General features: G+C 43.6%; 1 protein-coding gene across 8 annotated transcripts in view; it reads left to right on the top strand.

Moving 5' to 3' along the window:
• The window catches only part of sema3d (sema domain, immunoglobulin domain (Ig), short basic domain, secreted, (semaphorin) 3D), a 361,202-nt gene that overhangs the window by 286,770 nt on the left and 54,365 nt on the right, over positions 1 to 20,067 (top strand). For 7 of the 8 annotated variants that reach the window (XM_072563088.1, XM_072563087.1, XM_072563089.1 and 4 more), the window contains 4 exons: positions 4,310 to 4,532; positions 11,510 to 11,598; positions 15,370 to 15,411; positions 15,531 to 15,688. In XM_072563088.1, the coding sequence (XP_072419189.1) occupies positions 4,310 to 4,532; positions 11,510 to 11,598; positions 15,370 to 15,411; positions 15,531 to 15,688 (512 nt within the window). The remainder of the gene's footprint in view (positions 1 to 4,309; positions 4,533 to 11,509; positions 11,599 to 15,369; positions 15,412 to 15,530; positions 15,689 to 20,067) is intronic. The other variant, XM_072563095.1, reaches the window with a different exon arrangement.

Raw genomic sequence — 20,067 nt, forward strand, 5'->3', positions numbered from 1 at the left:
GTCTGTTTTCCTGGGAGCATTGAAGGCTGAGGAATGACCTCATAGAGTGTTTTCAAATCATGAAGGGCATGGATAGGATAAACAGACAAAGACTTTTCCCTGGCGTGGGGGAGTGCAGAACTAGAGGGCGTAGGCTCAGGGTGAGAGGGGAAAGATATAAAAAGGACTTAAGGGGCAATGTTTTCATGCAGAAGGTGGTACGTGTATGGAATGAGCTGCCAGAGGATGTGGTGGAGGCTGGTACAATTGCAACATTTGAAATGTATCTGGATGGGTATATGAATAGGAAGGGTTTGGAGGGATATGGACCAGGTACTGGCAAATGGGACTACATTAAGTTGGGATATCTGGTCAGCATGGATGAGTTGGACTGAAGGGTCTGTTTCTGTGTTGTACATCTCTATGACTCTATGACTATATGACATTATACATTAACAATCTGGACAAAATAGCTGTGAGGCCATTGTTGCTATGTTTGGCGATGACATATAGACAGGTGATGGGCCAGGTAGTATTGAAGATGGGGGAGGCTGCAGAAGGATTTAGACAGGTTAGGAGAGTGGGCACAGAAGCAAAAGATGGAATTCAGCATGGAAATGTGAGTTTATACACTTTGGTCAGAAGAATAGGGGCGTATTTTCTAAACAAGGAAAGGCTTCGGAATCTGAGGCGCAAAGTGATTTAGGAGTCCTAGTTCAGGATTCTTTTCAGGTTAATATGTAGATTCAATGGTATTTAGGGAGGCAAATGCAATGTTAGCATTCATTTCAAGAGGTTAGAATACAAGAGCAGGGATGTACTCCTGAAGCTGGTCAAAACTGTGGTCAGACTGCATTTGAAATATTGTAAACAGGTTTGAGTCCTGCACCTAAGCAATGATGAGCTGATGCTGGAGGAAGTTCAGAGGAGGTTTACAAGAATGACCCCAGTGATGAAAGGCTTGTCATATGAAGAGTCGATGATGATTCTGGATCTGTACTCAATAAGAGTTTAGAAGGATGAGAGGGGGATCTCCAGAGGCCAGGATAGAGTGGACGTGGAGAAGACATTTCCACTAGTAGGAGAGACTAGGACCTGAGGGCCCACCCTTAGAGTGAAGAGATGACCCTTTAGAACTGAGATGTGGAGGAATTGCCTCAGCCAGAAGGTGGGGGATCTGTGGAACTCATTGCCACACAGTGCTGTGGCGGCCACATCACAGTGTATTTAAGTAAGAGATTGGTGGGTTATTGATTGATAAGGGGATCAAGGGTTACAGGGAGAAGACAGGGGAATGGGGCTGAGAAACATATCAGCCATGATTGAATGGCAGAGCAAACTGGATGGGCTGAATGGACTAATTCTGTTCCTATATCTTAGGGTCTAATGTGTGAGTCTCCTCAAACAGCAGAATTGACCGATAGCTAACAAAACATTTCATTGCCTCAAAACCTCCAAAATCACATCCATTTGTTTGCAATCCTCTAGTCCACATGGTACAATGTACAAACTGACAGCAGCCCCAGCTTTTAGTCGTACACCTCTAAACACCACTCACCACAACATGGCAATGACCCAAGTGGAGAAAGAGGAGGTCCAATCTTCCGCAGAAAGTCTGGGTAATGCTGAATCCGTTGAGGATGGGTTTGGGAAAATATGACCACTTGCTCCATAAATGGAGCATGAGGCAGCAGCTGAAAGTACGGCCATGTGAATCACACTGAGCTGGCTGGCTGGGCCCTAAGGTACAGATTCTGGTTGAATACCATTCTTCTGCTGATGGTCCTCACAGTGTCTCAGGGACACTCAGATTTTGGGCTGATGAATCTGTTCTGAGTCAATGCAGGTTTAGCAGATGGAAGAGCCACACAACACAGCAGCGGGTAGGTCCTGGACGTCATCTCCAGAAGTCAAGAGTGTGGTGCTGGAAAAGCACAGCAGGTCAGGCAGCATCCGAGGAGCAGGAAAATCGACATTGCATCAGGAAAGCCCTTCATCTCCAAAAGTATCTTGCAGTGGTCACTTGTTCCAATCCTCTCATGGCCTGATACATCTGTAACTGGTGGATTGGTGAGGATGAGGTCAACGAGGTTTTTTTTCCCCCATTGTTGGTTCTTTCACCACCTGCCACAGACAAATTTGAGCAGATTTCCCATTAGAACTCGTTCAGTCTGATCAAGTTACTTGTTAACAGCCACTTGTTAGAATCGAGGGTCAAATGGATTAGAAACCTCTGTCCGTCAGTAAAGAAATCATAGAACATAATTAGATGAAGATTACAAGTAATGGGTGAATTTTATTTTAAAATCCTCCTGATTGGATAGTACCATTAGGCAGCTATTATGGGATGAATTTTGTCCACCCAATCAGCATTCAGTGGAGCAGTAATTGTAATTAGAGGGAAATTGAGAAACATAGCTTTTGAAAAATATATTTCTGGAAACAGCAGACTTATGGATATTAATTCTGTAATCCTCAAAACAAGAGACCTTCTCATAAAAATCAAGAAAAATCCCCAAGTAATGAAATGCATGATAAATTGGCACACTGTGTGGGGGTGTAATTAATTTCTAAATGATGAAAAATAAAAATGAACCCTTGGGGAGGAAGAACCCCTCTTTGTTTCTTTGCCAAATAATTTTGTACTTGAGAACAGCAGATGATGAGAATTTTGTGAAAGACTGATCTGTTTGGACACTAGAGGGAGTGACAGCACTTGGGTTTGGAAGGTTGTGTCTTTGGAATTCTACAATTCGGAGTTTCTATTGAGGAGCTGTTAGAAACATCAGTCATTCAGCTGAGATTTATTTTGCAGAGGGTGTCTCCATTGTGGAAAGCCTCTTGTTTTTCAGGGAAATGCTGTAGTTTCAATTTCTCGGTCAGCATCATCTACTGAAACACAGTCAATAGTGATCAAGATTGTGAAGGGATGTGTAAGTCAGTCCCTCATTTCACTGACGATTGTTTCCCTGGATTGACTGTAATGGTGGAGTGAGGCCATGAGATTACAGATTGTGGCCAGACACAATTCTGATGTACTAGGGGTTTGCAGGGTGAGCTCGTTGTGAGATTTTCAATCTGTTTTGAATCAATCCCATTTAGCAGGTCTATAATACAATGGAAGCCATTCTCAGTTTGAAGATTTCATCCTAGGACTACAAAAGAGGTTTACAAAATTATGAGAGGCATAGATAGTCAGAGGCTTTTTCCCAGTGTTGAGGTTTCAGTTCCAAGGAGGCATAGGTTCCAAGTGAGAGGGGGAAAATTAAAGAGATGTGCGAGGGACATTTTTCACACAGAGAGTGGGAGGAGCCTGGAACGCACAGCCAGAGGAGGTGGTGGAAGCAGGCACATTGCGACATTTAAGAGGCATCTGGATAGTTACATGAATAGGGAGGGAATAGCGGGATACAGACTGAATAAGGGCAGAAGGTTTGCGTTTTCGTTTAGTTAGGGCATGATGATCAGCACAGGCTTGGAGGGCCGAAGGGCCTGTTCCTGTGCTGGACGTCTCTTTTGTTCTTGTGACAACACAATGATAATGCCTATCATTAGGCCATTGGCCTATGCAAATACAGCAGTAGATTGAAGGGGAAGAGGTAAATTTTGGAGGATGGCAATGTTGTGGTAATGTCACTGGACTTGCAGTCTACAGCACTTGGATGAATGTTCAATAATCCTGAATTTGATTCTAAAATTGAACCTGTTTGTGTTTTATACCTTCTTTTTCACCTTAAAAATTTTGAATTTCTTTACATGGCTTTCTCTCCACAAACCATTCCTTACAGAGACGGTGTTGCACATGAAACAGTAGCTAAGGAGCACCATTCCAAAACAATGAAAGGGAGAGATTCTGAAGTGGTTGCAGCCAGAGGAATGGGTTGTAAAAATGTGGCAATTATTGTTCAGTCCAATTCTCGACAAACCTTCGCCCATGGAATGGTCAGAATGTGGACCGAGCTATCTCTTGAACTATTCAGGGGGAGCTAACTAGTTTCAGAAACCAGCTAGGAATAGCCAATAAGCAAATAGGCTGGACAGAGGCTGTAACCATGATCTAAACACTGACATCCAGCAGATCAGCTGAATGACTCGAAGTGCTGAAATATTTATGTAACTTAACGAAGGGGGAAGGGGTTGTGGGAGTTGCAGAGCCCCTGTGACTGAGTACAGGGAACACGAGAAAATTGTACTTTCACCAAAAGACAAACTGCCTGTTGGGGCTGACAGATCTGATGTCGAATCTATATTTATTTTTGTCATTTACTTTGTATGGAATGTTTTTTGAAAAATCTCATGTTTTATTTTTAAAAATCTTTTCTCCCCACAGTGTCCCAGTAAAACGTATGATCCCTTGATAAAGTCTACAAAAGATTTCCCAGATGAAGTGATCAGCTTCATTAGGTACCATCCAGTAATGTACAAGTCTGTGTATCCGATGACTGCACGGCCAGTGTTTACCAGGATCAATGTTGATTACCGACTAACACAGATTGTGGTGGATCATGTGGTCGCTGAGGATGGACAGTACGATGTCATGTTTCTTGGGACAGGTAACTGAAAGTTCTATTGACTGACTGGATCTGATTGTGTCTTCCACCAAATGTCCAAAAGCTAATGCCCTTTCGGGAAAGGAATCTGCCATCCTCACCTGGTCTGGCCTACACGTGACTCCAGACCCATACTAATACATACTGGCAGTAGCCAACGTTGTCCACATCCCGTGAATGAATAAGAACTGCTGGTGCATTCAAAATCCACCCATTGTTCTTTGTTAAACTATTTGAAAAAGGGACCTGAGGTTCTCATGATTTAATCATATCTTTTGTATTCTTCCCCTGCACCAGCCATCCTCCAATGATGCCATGTGGGTTGATAACATATTTGGATTGTGTACATTGATCACAGTATTTTAAGTTAAAGAAATTGAAATATATAACCAGATGATCGTAAGAGATAGGAGCAGTTCATTTGGCCCATCAAGCCTGCTCCTCCATTTGATCATGGCTAACATGTTTTACAACCCATTCTCCTGCCTTTTCCCTGTAACCCCTAATCCCCTTCCTAATCAGGAACCTATCTATCTCTGTTTTAAATGAGTTGGCCTCCACAGCCTTCTCTGGCAATGAGTTCCACAGAGTCATCACCTTCTGGCTGAAGAAATTCCTTAGTTATAAAGGATTGTCCCTTCACTGTGAGGCTGTGACCTCATGTCTGAGTCTCTCTTACCAGTGGAAGCATCTTTTCCATGTCCACTCTATTCAGGCCTCTCAGTATTCTGCACGTTTTTGTCTGATCGCCCCTCATCCTTCAAAATTCCATTGAGTACAGACCCAGAGTCTTCAACCACTCCTCATATGACAAGCCCTTCATCCCCAGGATCATTCTCATAAACCTCCTCAGGACCTCCCTACAACACGAGCATATCCTTCCTCAGACACGGGGCCCAAAACTGCTCACGATATTCCAAATCCAGACCCCTATACGTGTGAACTGTGCACATTCACTTGCTCCTTTTGTCCTGTAGATGGAGCTCTTTCTCAATCTATTCTTCCTTTCTTTTCATTTCATCTTTTCCTTTTCTTCTCTCTGTTTATCTCTTTCTCTTTTTCTCTCTTCATCTCCGTGTGTGAAATTCAAACTATCAGAATGTTGCCCTTTCCTTTGATATTGACGTATGATAAACTAAGCCACCTGCTGGATATAGAAAATCCTCGGGAACAATTGAAGGAAATGGAGGGAACTTGGCCCTGGTGACCTGGCTATGTACTTCCCAGAATCATTGTCACACTGCAGTCTATCTGTCTGCACGCTGGATGCTCTCTGGCTGCTGTGCTGCCCACATTAATGACTGTGCCTCAGAGTTCTAATACTGTCTGGATGACAGTTTGGCAAGGCCAGGGACCATGAAAATGCTACGTAAATCGAAGGTTTCCTTTCTCTTTCTTTCTGTTGTCAACTCGTAAAAGCCCCTCTCTGAGCCTAACAGTGAGCTAGTGCTCAGTGCCAAAGAGAATTGCATAAGCTTTAATGTAAAGCATGTTGAGCTAGCACTTCAGAACTGGTTCATATTTAACCGAAGCTCGCCAACTGAACGAAGAATATGATTTAGGTCACTCCGAGAATCCAATCTAATTTCAGGAGGGAATCCTTCCAGAAGGATCATGGTTTAATTATAGAATGGATGAGAATGGGCTTATGAAAATGTCTTATCCCTATGAAAGACAAAGTAGAATTGACTTAAACTATATTAAGAAGTTTCAGTCTGAAATCTCAATTAGATTAGATTAGATTACTTACAATGTGGAAACAGGCCGTTCGGCCCAACAAGTCCACACCGCCCCGCCGAAGCGCAACCCACCCATACCCCTACATCTACCTCTTACCTAACACTGCGGGCAATTTAGCATGGCCAATTCACCTGACCTGCACATCTTTGGAGTGTGGGAGGAAACCGGAGCACCTGGAGGAAACCCACACAGACACGGGGAGAACGTGCAAACTCCACACAGTCAGTCGCCTGAGGCGGGAATTGAACCCGGGTCTCTGGCGCTGTGAGGCAGCAGTGCTAACCACTGTGCCATTGAGCATTTGTGTAACGTTCCAAAGTGCTCCATGTCCGGTGAAAGGAGCCACTGTTTTTTGATAGGCAAACACAATGCGATTTTATTGGTGTTCATTAAGAAGCAGGTTGGAAGATGTGTATTATGCTTGAATTAGCGCTGAGTGTCTTCTTAACTGAAATGGAAAGGTAGACAGGATCTCAGCTGACAATGCTGCATTCCCTCAGCAATGCACAGGACACTGTTCAAACGGAGAGGGTAATGGGAATAATGATGTAATCAGGATAAGAGCACAGGCAGAACTTCATACAGAACAACCAGGTAAATAGACTAGGAGGTGATGGTCCAATGCTTATATCCCTAGACTATAAATCCAGAAAGTCAGGATGGTGGAGTTTGAATTCAGTAAAACTCTGGAAGTAAGAGTCTTATGATACCATGAAATTATTGCTAATTGTTGGGGAAAATCAAATGTGACTGACTCTTAACTGCCCTCTGGGCAATTAGGGATGGGCAATAAATGCTGGCCAGCAATGCACACATCCCATGTATTAAAAAAAAGAAATGATATTTAGTAATGACATGATTTGATAGACCATCATAAACAAGCAGATATAGGGGATTGAATCCCACTGCCTGGGGCCATTTTGTGTTAGTGTTGGTACACACCTGCCATTGGATATCTCTGTGCATCTTGTGAAGACCATTGCCTCACTCGAAATGGTCTCTTGGATGCAGACTGCAACACAATAGAGGGAGCTGCTGGACAAAGGTCCTTGAGCCCTTCTGTCAATTCTCCTGCTGAAGGGGATCCTCTCCAATCGAATGGCCTTACTAATATTCGCCCCGTTAATGAATTCTCTGCAGGCTGCTGAGGGCTCCTCAGAGTTGAGGTTCGACATTGGACTTTCTGCTTGGCTTCCACTGGGGCAGGCGTCCCCAGGCTGGAATCGTGAGGGGAAGGGTGACCCACTGGAAGCTACCTCATGGAAGGCAAGGGCAGACTGGTGACAGGTGCAGGACTGCCTTTTACCCCCAACATTGGGGTCCAAATGCTCCCCACCAAATCCAGTCACTAAAATGATGAACAATGAGAAAGGTGTGAGAGTGATTAAGGAGTTAGAGAGCTGGAGGAGTGTGAGAAGCTGAGAGAGTCTCAGTGCATTGCTGTTTGAAACTTGTTTTAGGCATATGTCTAAGATCAAGGCTTCATGTCAACGAGATGAATACCTGGGATACCATGTGAGGAAAGGCTAGATAGGCTAGGTCTGTACTTCCTGGGCTGATTTAATTAAAACATATAAGATCCTGAAGAGATTTGGCCATGTGGATGTGAAAAAGATGTTCTCTCTCCTGGGGGATTCCCGAACTGCTTAAACATACTTAAATATTTCATACTGAGATGAGGAAACGTTTTCTTCTGTCTGAGGGCTGAGAATCTTTGAAATTCCATTCCTCAAAAGGCAGTGGATGCAGAATCTTAAATATTTTTAAGAAAGAGGTAGATAGAATCTTGATTATAAAGGGATGAAAGATTATCAGGGGATGTAGAGTCATCGCGATATACAACACAGAAACAGACCCTTCGGTCCAACTTGTCCATGCTGGCCAGATGTCCGATATAAATCTAGTCCCATTTGCCAACTCGTGGCCCATGTCCCTCTAAATCCTTCCTGTCCATGTATCCATCCAGATACCTTTGAAATGTTGTAATTGTACCAGCCTCCACCATTTCCTCTGGCAGCTCATTCCAGACACGTACCACCCTCGGTGTGAAAACATTGCCCCTTAGATCCCATTTATAACTTTCCCCTCTCACCCTAAACCTATGCCCTGGTTCTAGACTCCCCACCTCAAGGAAAAGACCTTGTCTATTTATCCTCTCGATCCTATTTAACCTATTTATCCTGAAGGTTACCCCTCAGCCTCCGATGCTCCAGGGAAAACAGCCCCAGCCTACTCAGCCTCTCCCTGTGGCTCAAACCCTCCAACCCTGGCAACATCCTTGTAAGCATTTTCTGAACCCTTTCAAGTTTCACAACATCCTTCCTATAGGAGGGAGACCAGAATTGAATGCAGTATTCCAAAAGTGGTCTAACTGTCATGTACAGCAGCAACATGACCTCCCAACTCCTGTACTCATTACTCTGACCAATAAAGGAAAGCATATCAAACACCTTCTTCACTATCCTATCTACCTGCGACTCCAGTTTCAAGGAGCTATGAACCTGCACTCCAAGGTCTCTTTGTTCAGCAACACTCCCCAGGACCTTACCATTAAGTGTATAAGTCCTGTTAAGATTTGCCTTTTCAAAATGTCAGCACCTTGCATTTATCTGAATTAAACTCCATCTGCCATTCCTTGGCCCATTGGCCCATTTGATCAAGATCCTGTTGCAATCTGAGGTACCCTTCTTGGCAGTCCACTATACCTCCAATTTTATTGTCATCTGCAAACTTAGTAACTATGCCTCCTAAATTCATCCAAATCATTTAGATAAATAACCCAGCACCGATTCTCATGGTACATCATTGGTCACAGACCTCCAGTCTGAAAAACAACCCTCCAACACCACCCTCTGTCTTCTGCCTTTGAACCAGTTATGTATCCAAATAACTAAGTCTCCCTGTATTCTGTAACCTTGCTAACCAGCCTCCCATGGGAAACCTTGTTGAATGCCTTACTGAAGTCCATATAGATCACATCCACCACTCTGCCCTCATCAATCCACTTTGTAATGTCTTCAAATAACTCAATTAAGTTAGTGAGACATGATTTCCCATGCACAAAGCCATGCTGACTATGATTTCTTGGCTTTCCAAAAACATGCAAATCCTGTCCCTCAGGATTCCCTCCAACAACTTGCCCACCACTGATATCAGGCTCACCAGTCTATAGTTCCTTGGCTTTTCCTTAACACCTTTTTTAAATAGTGGCACCCCATTAGCCACCTTCTGGTCTTCCTGCACAGCCAGCCAGCTTTCTGCTTCCAAGATTGGCTCAAAAGTAACCAAGTTCCAAGTGATCAATTGTGATAGGGCACTTTCTAGTCAAAGGGACAGACAGACGTTTCTGTGGCCGAAGCGGGAGATCAGAATTGTGTGTTGCCTCCCTAGTGCCGAGACCAAGGATATCTCAGAGTATTCTCAAAGGGGAGAGGGACCAGCAGGTGGTTGTTATACACATTGGAATTGAGGTTAAAATCAGATCAGCTATGATCTTATTGAATAGTAGAACAGGCTTCAAGGGGCCAAATGGCCTACTCTTGTTCCTTGTTCACATCCTTCCCATCTTCTCGTAGTCTTACATTCACCTGCACCTCCGAGGTTTTAGCTTTTTAATATCTAAAGGTTTTGTGCATTTTAACTAAGTTAATCTTCCCACCAATGTGATAAATTCCAAGCTGGATTTCTTGCTCTGGGTTCTCAGACACCCTTTATCAACTTATTGATTACACTGTCGCTCCAAGCAGATCAGGCAGCTTGAGGTTTAATTTCCTTACCTCTGGGATGCAGGACATAAGTTTAACCTCTCTGTAGAACTCAGTTCTGTAGTCTTATTCTGATGAATCATTGCTGGAATTTCCCCAGTTTCAACATAAAATGGGATATCCAAAATTAATCGGCAGAATTAGAGTGAGAATTTTTATAAAGGGAAACATAAAAGCATTGGTTGACATAGAGATTAGGTGTTTTATTCTTGGAAACACAATCTGTTTCTTTATGATTTGTGTTCCTATTTTTGCTGCGATGGATAGGTTTTCCACTTGAGAGATTGGCTCGTTCTACCCAGTTTCAATTATTATGAAAAATTATTGGATCGTAGTTTATCTGAGGGCCCCAGCTTTGGATTAGACTGTTTAACTCTGTCTTAATTGCTTCCTTATTGGCATCCTGAGTTTGCTTTGTTTCAGGGAGAGAACCTGCCCAAAGCCTTGTGCTGTCCAGTGATAAGATCAGAAACTAAATACACTCTAGTGCATAATCGAAACATTAAAAGTGTTCACACAATGAGTTTCTTTATGGACTGTAGTGACTGTTTATAGAAGTCTGGATCAGTGCCCATAATTCACCTGAATCAGCAGGGTGTTCTTCCTCCAGGTAATTAGCAGGGAGAAAGGACGTTTAACCGAGGTTGGGGGCTGTGTACATCAAGGGAGGGAATAAACAGAGAAGCAGACATCCAGTGCCAGTACTGTCACATCCTTGAGTCGGGAGCTGGAACAGAGCCTCTTATTGGTCCGTTGTGATCCTGCTCTGGGTGTTTGTGGCACAGGGATGGGTTTTACATGTGGGACTTACGTTCGTTATAGTTGGGATAATAAATCCAGGTGCAGTCTTGTTTTTAACTAGCCTTTGTAATAACGTTAGTTTACAGTCGAAATAATAACTGCCAGATATGCCAGCTAAAAGCCTCTCAGCCTTGCAGCCTTGGTGTAAGGTTTTAAAATAACTCCCATTCTATTTTCAGGATGTCAATGTCACGAGCTAAACTGCCTTGATTTCCCACCCCTAGTTACACTGAAGAGGTGACAGTGACCAGGATTAGGTGGGTCATGCCCTTGGACAGTGAGAGTGCTAGCAGGGAGCACAGCTATCTGAATTAAGTCAGAGTTATTAACCAAAGCAGATTGTATATTGAGGAAAAAAAGAAAACCGCAGATGCTGTAAATCAGAAACAAAAACAGAAATTGCTGGAAAAACTCAGTAGATCTGGCAGCGTCTATGGAGAGAGAGAGAGAGCTAACATTTCAGATCCAGTGGCCTTTCTTCAGATTGCCATTCTGAAGTTGTGCAGAGGGTTACTGGACCCAAAACGTTAACCCTGCTTTCTCTGCACAGATGCTGACAGATCTGCTGAGCTTTTCCTGCAATTTCAGATGACATGTTGCCTCATTTTCTAGGGGAAAGGTTACTTAAATTTTGTTTTCTTAAAATATATATGTTAATTTCTATATTCCCCTCAGATATTGGAACAATTTTAAAGGTGGTGAGTGTGACAAAGGAAAACTGGGTTACAGAAGAGCTTGTTCTGGAGGAACTTCAGGTGTTTAAGGTACCGAAACTGTTCTGAAAATCAAACCTTAAAACATGTATTTTCAAGTTCTAATAATACTTGCTATCTTTGTGGATGAAAACACAATGGTCACGCTGTAGAGAAGACATTCTGTATTATCAGTACCAGCCTTTGTTATAAACTTTTATGCATAGTGGAGTCATTTAGATTAAATTCAATAGAGAATTCTAGTGATTTTCTGCAGATTTTAAAAAAATCAATTGAAGGGTGACAGTATAACTTTGGAAATAGCTCTCCACCAGACTTTGGAGGGGAATGCCATTAAAACCCATGGTAAAACCATCTCTTTTTGTGCATTGGCTATCTACACTGTGGAATCTCATTTAAAAACAGTTTAACAGATCACTTCTTGGATCAGTTGAGTGTTTATAAACTTGCCCAAGTATTGAAGCATTTCATTCTAAATTGTCGGTGTATAAAAAATGTAATGGTTCGGTCCAGAGCACAGTACAGGCTGGTAAGCAGAATTCTTTTCTGACTGTGAGTCATGCAGTCAACTGCCAAAATCAGTTGCTCTAGTATCTCTCCACATTAGGATGCCTACAATAGTAATCCAGTAATACAGGAAGACAGATTTACATTGGAGAGGCCCCTCACTGATTGCCATTATCTTTCTTGAGCTGGTATGTTGCTTTTGTTGAAGGCAGTTTCAATAGATGAAAAATCTAAAAGCCTTCACAAAAGAAATTTATGTAACAGCAGAAAGTATGGCTGACTTTACATTAGCTGGTACAAGTGAAAAGAAATTGAACTTTTCCAATTATGAATTCCTTGGTATCAATTTCAAAGACTTGATAATGTCTGCATATGATGCAGTAATTTAAATTATAAGTAATCTTAATTTAAAGTCATGTTTCTGGTACCAACAATTGTTAATATAAGTGAACTGAAGCATGGGTCCCTAACAGGATCAAAGCTTAAAGCCAGTGTTAGATTCCTTCGAACATTTTTGCATTTAGAGAAACCTATGCACAAGTTCAAATGTTATAACCTGCATGTGCGGCACTATATGTTACTGGATGAAATACCTTTCAAGGCAAATTAAACCACTGAATATAACAGAAATACCTTATAAATTCACATTCCTAAATTCACAGACTTTGATGTGTCTCTATCTTCTCCTGAAGAACTCCCCGAGTTTTCTCAGCCCTGACTGGGTCTAGACGTCAATCTGCAATGTTGCTGTGATTTGCATTGCATGACATAAAACCAGAAATGCAAATGTAACTCAAAGAAATTGGCCCTACAAATAAAAATGTTCAAGCAAAATAAAAATGTTCAAGCATTGAGGCAATCCTAAATGAAGACTATCTGTATTTAATTCAGTATTGATAAAAATGTTACGGTTTAAGGATTGTGACAAATACATGGGGATGTTTGGCAATGAAAAGATCCTACTCTATTTTCCTTGACCGGGGGGGTGGGGGTGGGGGTGGGGGTTGGAGGGTGTGGTGGGGGTTGGGGGGGTGGGGGTTGCAGAGTGTGGTGGGGGTTGCAGAGTGTGGTGGGGGTTGGGGGGGTGGGGGTTGGAGGGTGTGGTGGGGGTTGGGGGGGTGGGGGTTGGAGGGTGTGGTGGGGGTTGGGGGGGTGGGGGTTGGAGGGTGTGGTGGGGGTTGGGGGGTGGGGGTTGGAGGGTGTGGTGGGGGTTGGGGGGGTGGGGGTGGGGGTTGGGGGGTGGGGGTTGGAGGGTGTGGTGGGGGTTGGGGGGGTGGGGGTGGGGGTTGGGGGGTGGGGGTTGGGGGGTGTGGTGGGGGTTGGGGGGGTGGGGGTGGGGGTTGGGGTTGGGGTTGGGGGTTGGAGGGTGTGGTGGGGGGTTGGGGGTTGTGGGGGTGGGGGTTGGAGGGTGTGGTGGGGGTTGGGGGGGTGGGGGTTGGGGTGGGGGGGGTTGTTGGGGGGGGTTGGGGGGGCGGTAAGGCACTGTTGCTCTACACTCTCACAATTCCAGGAGTCACTACACAAATGGAATTGTCTTACCCAATGTTGACCAATAATGTGCTTTCTCTGCATTAAACTTAAAACAAAAAGATTCATCATCCAGTTTTATTAAAAAATATAACTTTGCTGATTTATTTGAAAAAGAAACTTTTCCATCTCATTCAAAAACTGGTTAACATACAGAGTTTGTAATATGAAAGTAGAAATGTTTACCCCTCTGAATAACCTAAAAACCACATAAGAGATATACAAAAGGAAAATAAGATCATGATTTTTTTTTTCTGCAGAGTTTAAAAACACCACAAATAGCCCATAGGTTTTTGTTCTTGAAGGTAAATACAATAAGGAGTGAGGAGTATAGATGGCTTTTTGACACCTAAAGGCAGATATCATTGAATACATGCAGTTATCACTGGTGACTATTGTAAATGCAGTCATTAAGAAAATATTGAGAAACACTTTGTGGACCACGCCTCCAGCTTATCACCCTTGATCCACACTAAGTGTCCTTTTCCAGATACAGGAGAACTGAGATGAGCAGCTTCATTCTTCTAGCAGGGATTCTGCAGTGAGTGCAGCACAGACGAACTTCGGAAACAAGGGGAGAGCCACCTATACAACGTATTCAAGAAGAACGGATACTCAAAACATACAGTGCGCAGATTCCTCAAGAACAAACCACGACAAGCAGACAAAACACAGCCAGAAACCCTAACCACCTTACCATACATCAAAGAAGTTTCAGAAATGACAGCCAGACGACTAAGACCCCTCAGAATCCTAGTAGCACACAAACCCACCAACACTCTCAAACAAAAACTAACAAGCTTAAAAGACCCAGTACATCCCATGTACAAAACCAACATCATCTACAAAATTCCATGCAAGGACTGCCACAAATACTATGTAGGACAAACAGGAAGAAAGTTAGCCACCAGGATACATGAACACCAGCTAGCCACAAAAAGACAGGACCCTCTCTCCCTCGTAGCCCTACATACGGATGAAAAAAACCACCATTTTGACTGGGACAACACATCTATCCTGGGACAGGCTAAGCAAAGACATGCCAGAGAATTCCTAGAGGCCTGCAGTCCAACCACAACGCCATAAACAGACACATAGATCTAGATGCCATCTATCAACCCCTTAGAAAATGAACAGGAAATGACATCACCACAAACCCCAGGAACCCCATCCAGGACAAACATATAAATAGAAAGCAGGAGACAACAGCTTCGCTTCACTTGGAGGTCGCCACTGATGATGTTACCTAGCCAGGTAATGGAACGCCTGGATATCAAACCTACAGCTCAGCGAGCAAACCTACACCCTAAACCTCAACCTGAGCTACAAACCTTCACAAAGTTTGCAGTTATCACAATGCGTATGACTACCAAGAAATGGCTTGTTTAAAAACAAAGTTCCAAAGCCCTTTAACTGACCTCTTGAAAAAGAAAATCTAGCTATCCCCAATCCTTCCAATATAAGTCTACAAGAACTATTATCCATAAAATCTCTGTAATACGCTTTGCACCTGGTCAGCTACTGAGATCTGTGAGTGTTTTCAGATCGCTCCTTCCATCCAGTGAGATTCTGTTCTGGGGAGCTTGATTCATGAAATCTACCCAACAATCTTCATCTGTATTTAGGTCCAGAATACAGTGGGAATGCCATCAGTGTTGAGCCTCTGATTTTGGCTGCTGGGTCATTCAGACAAAATACAAATGAAAACCTTTGATCCTTTATTGTTATAATTGGCAACAGGCTGAACTTAAATATGCAACATCTGAAATTTCTTCCTTATTTTCTCAGGCTCCTTCTCCAATTTTAAACATGGCGATATCTTCAAAACAGGTACATTTTTAAAGTGTTTATGTTAATTTATGTTGATTGTTCCGATCCAGAGGAAAATGTAACACCAGGAATCTTGGGAAACAGCAGTTGATTTTTTTTGTTTCGCTTTTTAATGACAGCAGCAATTATACATCGGCTCACGTGATGGTCTGGTCCAGCTCTGGCTGCATCGATGTGACATCTATGGCAAGGCTTGTACTGAATGCTGTTTAGCCAGAGACCCCTACTGTGCCTGGGACGGCAGCTCATGTTCCCGTTATGCCCCAGCATCAAAAAGGTGGGTTATAGCCAGCTGTATTCAGCTGGTAACAGTTATAAAGAAACAGAAGCCTTTGTTTTCATATTTCTTGAATTTATTGATTGCTGGAGGCTGTTTACATTTTCTCTTAAAGTTGCATTGCTTGAGAGAAGGCCAAAGATAACTCAATTACTTTACCAAAAAATTCCATCATATTATACTTGTGTAGCATGCAACCCGGCTCTTATCTCGCTCCAAGTTTTCTTGAAGTGATTTACTAGGGGATCATTTTCTGTTGTGGCAATCATTCAATCTCTGTCCTTCTGGTTCCTGACTTTGCAACCTCATTTTTTGCAGTGTGTAAAGAGGTGCCAATTTGACATTGAGATGAGGAGTTGAGTCTTTGGAACTCCTTGCTGCAGAGAGCTGTGGGGATGTAGGAGGTGGGCAGAGACCTTGTGTAATTTTAATGCTGAGACAGATAGATTTTCAATCAGTCATGGAATTAAGGGTTATGTGGAAAAGACAGGGAAATGGAGATGAGAAACGTTAGATGATGGTATTGAACTGTGGAGCAAGCTCATGGGGCTGTTTAACGGTCTAATATACTCTGGGCTGCAAAGTCATACTGTCTCCACATTGTTCAGCCCTTTGCAAAAGTTGGACTCTCTTATTTTCTGGCTGCTAGCAATTGTTCAGTACCAAGACTGGGGTGCATAGCCTGAAATGAAAGGGATTCACCGATGCACAGATTGTGAAAAGACTATGTGAGGCACCACACCTGAGATTTAACTCTTTCAAGCAAGCATAATCTCCCTGAACAGAGATTTCTAGACAGCAAACACAGAACACTGGAAAATTACAGTTAACATGTCACCAGTTACTCGCAGACCTGCTGAGTTACTCCAGCAGTCTCTGTGCTTGTTTCCAGCCCTGCAGCATTTCACTTTTGAGGAGAGAGAAATCTAGGAATCCAGAGAGCGAATAGAGCACTCAGTGATTAAATTGGATACCTCAACAGAGAGCAAAGATCAAAAATGATGCATCCCACATTCCCTGAACTTCATTGAAATAATAATAATTAGCAATACATGTACTGTACACTGTTGGAGATGAGTGATCATTCTGCAACCACATGTGAGTCCTTCAGATACACATCCTTTACCAACTTAATGATCACCTTCAAATCTGTTCAACTTGAGGTCTCAGCTCAGCATGCAAGCTTCAAATTGTTGATTTGAGGACATGATTCCTAATTTTGCATATTAATATTAACTGATTAAGTGATTTTAAAATAAAGATAATGAATTTTCCTTTGGCTATGAGTAGGATCTCGTGCTGAGAATAGATGCCTGTTATGCAGCAGGATTGATCTTCTGTTCTGTTAAAATCAGTGCAAAGGACAGTCAGGTCGCCAATAATGCGGCCAAACTAAAAACTGCCTCCAATTGTTTTCTCCACAAATGTGTTTCCAGCTCAGGGTGGGACATGTCATTGAGTTTAATTCAGTTTAATTGCCTGAGCATTCAGGGACTGTGGGGATAAGGATGGTCATGCCTGGAGCTGACTGACGACCACACCAGTGCACCATGGCTCAGGGAAATCCAGGGCTCCCAGTGCACCATGGCTCAGGGAAATCCAGGGCTCCCAGTGCACCATGGCTCAGGGAAATCCAGGGCTCCCAGTGCACCATGGCTCAGGGAAATCCAGGGCTCCCAGTGCACCATGGCTCAGGGAAATCCAGGGCTCCCAGTGCACCATGGCTCAGGGAAATCCAGGGCTCCCAGTGCACCATGGCTCAGGGAAATCCAGGGCTCCCATTAACATTCGCTAGATGGTGAACACCCATTTGCAACTATAGCCACTTGGAGCAATTGCCCAAAAATAATCCAAGTACTGCAACAACAACTTGCATTAATAGGAGCCTTTAAAGAAGCAAATTGGCCCAAACAGCATTATCAAACAACATTATATACTGAGCTAATGGAGGCAGGAGAGGTTCAGGTGTGTCGGAGCAGTTGTGTAGTGAAGGGTGATGGAAGTGTTGGAACAGGCAAGAGAGAGCCATATAGCAGCAGAAAGATTTAGGTGAGGGGACTGCAGAGCTTCAGACCCATCCAGCTGAAGATAAGGCTGAAAATAATGAAACAAAGAAATAAGGGGATGTGCAGGAAACCAGAACTATAAGTTTACAGTGACCGCAGGAGATTGCAGAGATGTTTGAAGTTATAGAGAAAGACAGGGGTGAGACCATGGACTGATTTAGAAATAAGGATAGGAAGTGTTGTATAAGTTAATGGATTCTGAAAGGGTTAAGTTATATAGGCTCAACTCATTCTAGTAATGTCACACAAAGTCTGTGGATCAAGGAAGGAGATCTTCTGTAATTTTCAGAGAGAGCAGATGTATCCAGTTCGCTAAAGTCCTGATAATTATGCCTGACCACACGTCAGACAATAAACCTTGTTAGTGAACAGTAACGTCTCTTCTATAAATCCTTTAACACTAATCAAGGCAGAGATTGATAAATTCTTAATCTCACAAGGAATTAAAGGATACCCAAGAGTGCGGGTAAGTGGCATTGAAATGCCCATCAGCCATGATCGAATGGTAGAGTGGACTCGATGGGCCGAATGGCCTTACTTCGCCTCCTATTTCTTATGGTATTATGGTCTTAATCATAAAATAGGGCCAAGATAAATGAGGATTGGTAGCAGCAAACTAATCAAACAACCCTTACCCAGTACCATACAGTGGTGGAGACGGCAAATACCATAAAATACCAGTAGTGGTCATCTAGGAAAATACCACAGCAATTAATCCTCTTAGAGATATCACTCACAGCTACTAGTCTTAGCATCATACACTCAGTGATCTCAGCGAAAGGCACTGTTCAGAAACAGGCCTGAGCTCATGGCCTTATAGCAGTTACAGGCCTTGGTTCAGAATATTGGCATTGAGTAATGGTCCTGTTTAAGTGTATACCTGCTGTCCATTGAAGCTGTGGTTATTGACACTAGTTTTAGTCTGGAATATTGCAGTGTAAAGGAGGAAAGTCACATTGGGCTCAGTGACAAAGAATCTCTACCTTTAGCCAGCTGAACCTTGATGCTTTGGTGTGATCATCATCTGAACCTTAACATGAAATTTGAACAAAGTGCTTTGAGGACTCCTGAGAATTATTGAGCACTGTTTACCAGTGGATTGTTGGGACAGTAATACCAATTAGAAATTGATAGGATCAGAAAATCTAACTCCTTGCAAATGAAAGTGGATAGATGTTGGAAAATTGGTGTCAACAAGTCAAAGGAACTGGAGAATGTGGATGGGTGCTTCAGAAAGCAGTCTGAATCTCCCAAGCAGTGGCGATGATGATGGGATTGCTGAAACTCTGAGATTCTCCTGAGCTAACACCATGACAGCTTTCCTTCAAGATCCTCCCTTCCCAGGGGTCACAGCAGTGCAAAGTACACTGTCCCTTCGGGAACTCCAGCAGAGCTGGGAGAAGACTACGCATGCCCCAACTGTTACTGCACTTGCCATTGTACAATAAGTGTAATGGTCAACTCTTTGTTTATTAGTGAATAGAACACGAGGTGAATGGGTAAATGGATAGGGGCACAAGGTGGGTGAGATGGACGGGGGGGGCGGGGTGAGATGGACAGGGTGGGTGAAGGTGGACAGGATAGGCGAAGGTGGACGGAGTGGGTGAGATGGACAGGATGGGTGAGATGGGCAGGGTGGGTGAGATGGGCAGGGTAGATGAGATGGACAGGGTGGGTGAGATGGGCAGGGTGGGTGAAGGAGGACAGGGTGGGTGAAGGTGGACAGGGTGGGTGAGATGGACAGGGTGGGTGAGATGGACAGGATGGGTGAGATGGACAGGGTGGGTGAGATGGACAGAATGGGTGAAGGTGGACAGTGTGGGTGAGATGGACAGGGTGGGTGAAGGTGGACAGTGTGGGTGAGGTGGACAGGGCGGGTGAGATGGACAGGGCGGGTGAGATGGACAGGGTGGGTGAAGGTGGACAGGGTGGGTGAAGGTGGACAGGATGGGTGCAGGTAGCCAGGTCAGGTCAAGGGGCAACAGTTGGCTTGGGGGAGGGTGATTACTAGGTGATCGGGATGGTAGTCAGGCCAGGGGCTATTGAGGTGGTCAGGTGCTGTTGGGGTGGTTGGCGTCTATTGTGGTGGTCAGTGGTGTTATGAAGTTGAAGGCGTGAGCTGTTCCTTTAAGAGAGAGTGAAAGTTGTTGTGAACTGAGCGCTAACAATCACCATTGTGATATGACCAGATGGCAGTCTCAGAGTGTGCTGGAAAATCCCTTTCACATTTCAATTTTTCACAACCATTTCACCTGAGCAGTATTTTTTTTACACAAGGTGTGTGAATCTTACCTGAGCAGTATTAATGGCACT

Source organism: Chiloscyllium punctatum, chromosome 44, assembly GCF_047496795.1.
Source record: "Chiloscyllium punctatum isolate Juve2018m chromosome 44, sChiPun1.3, whole genome shotgun sequence".
Classification (NCBI taxonomy): Eukaryota; Metazoa; Chordata; class Chondrichthyes; order Orectolobiformes; family Hemiscylliidae; genus Chiloscyllium; species Chiloscyllium punctatum.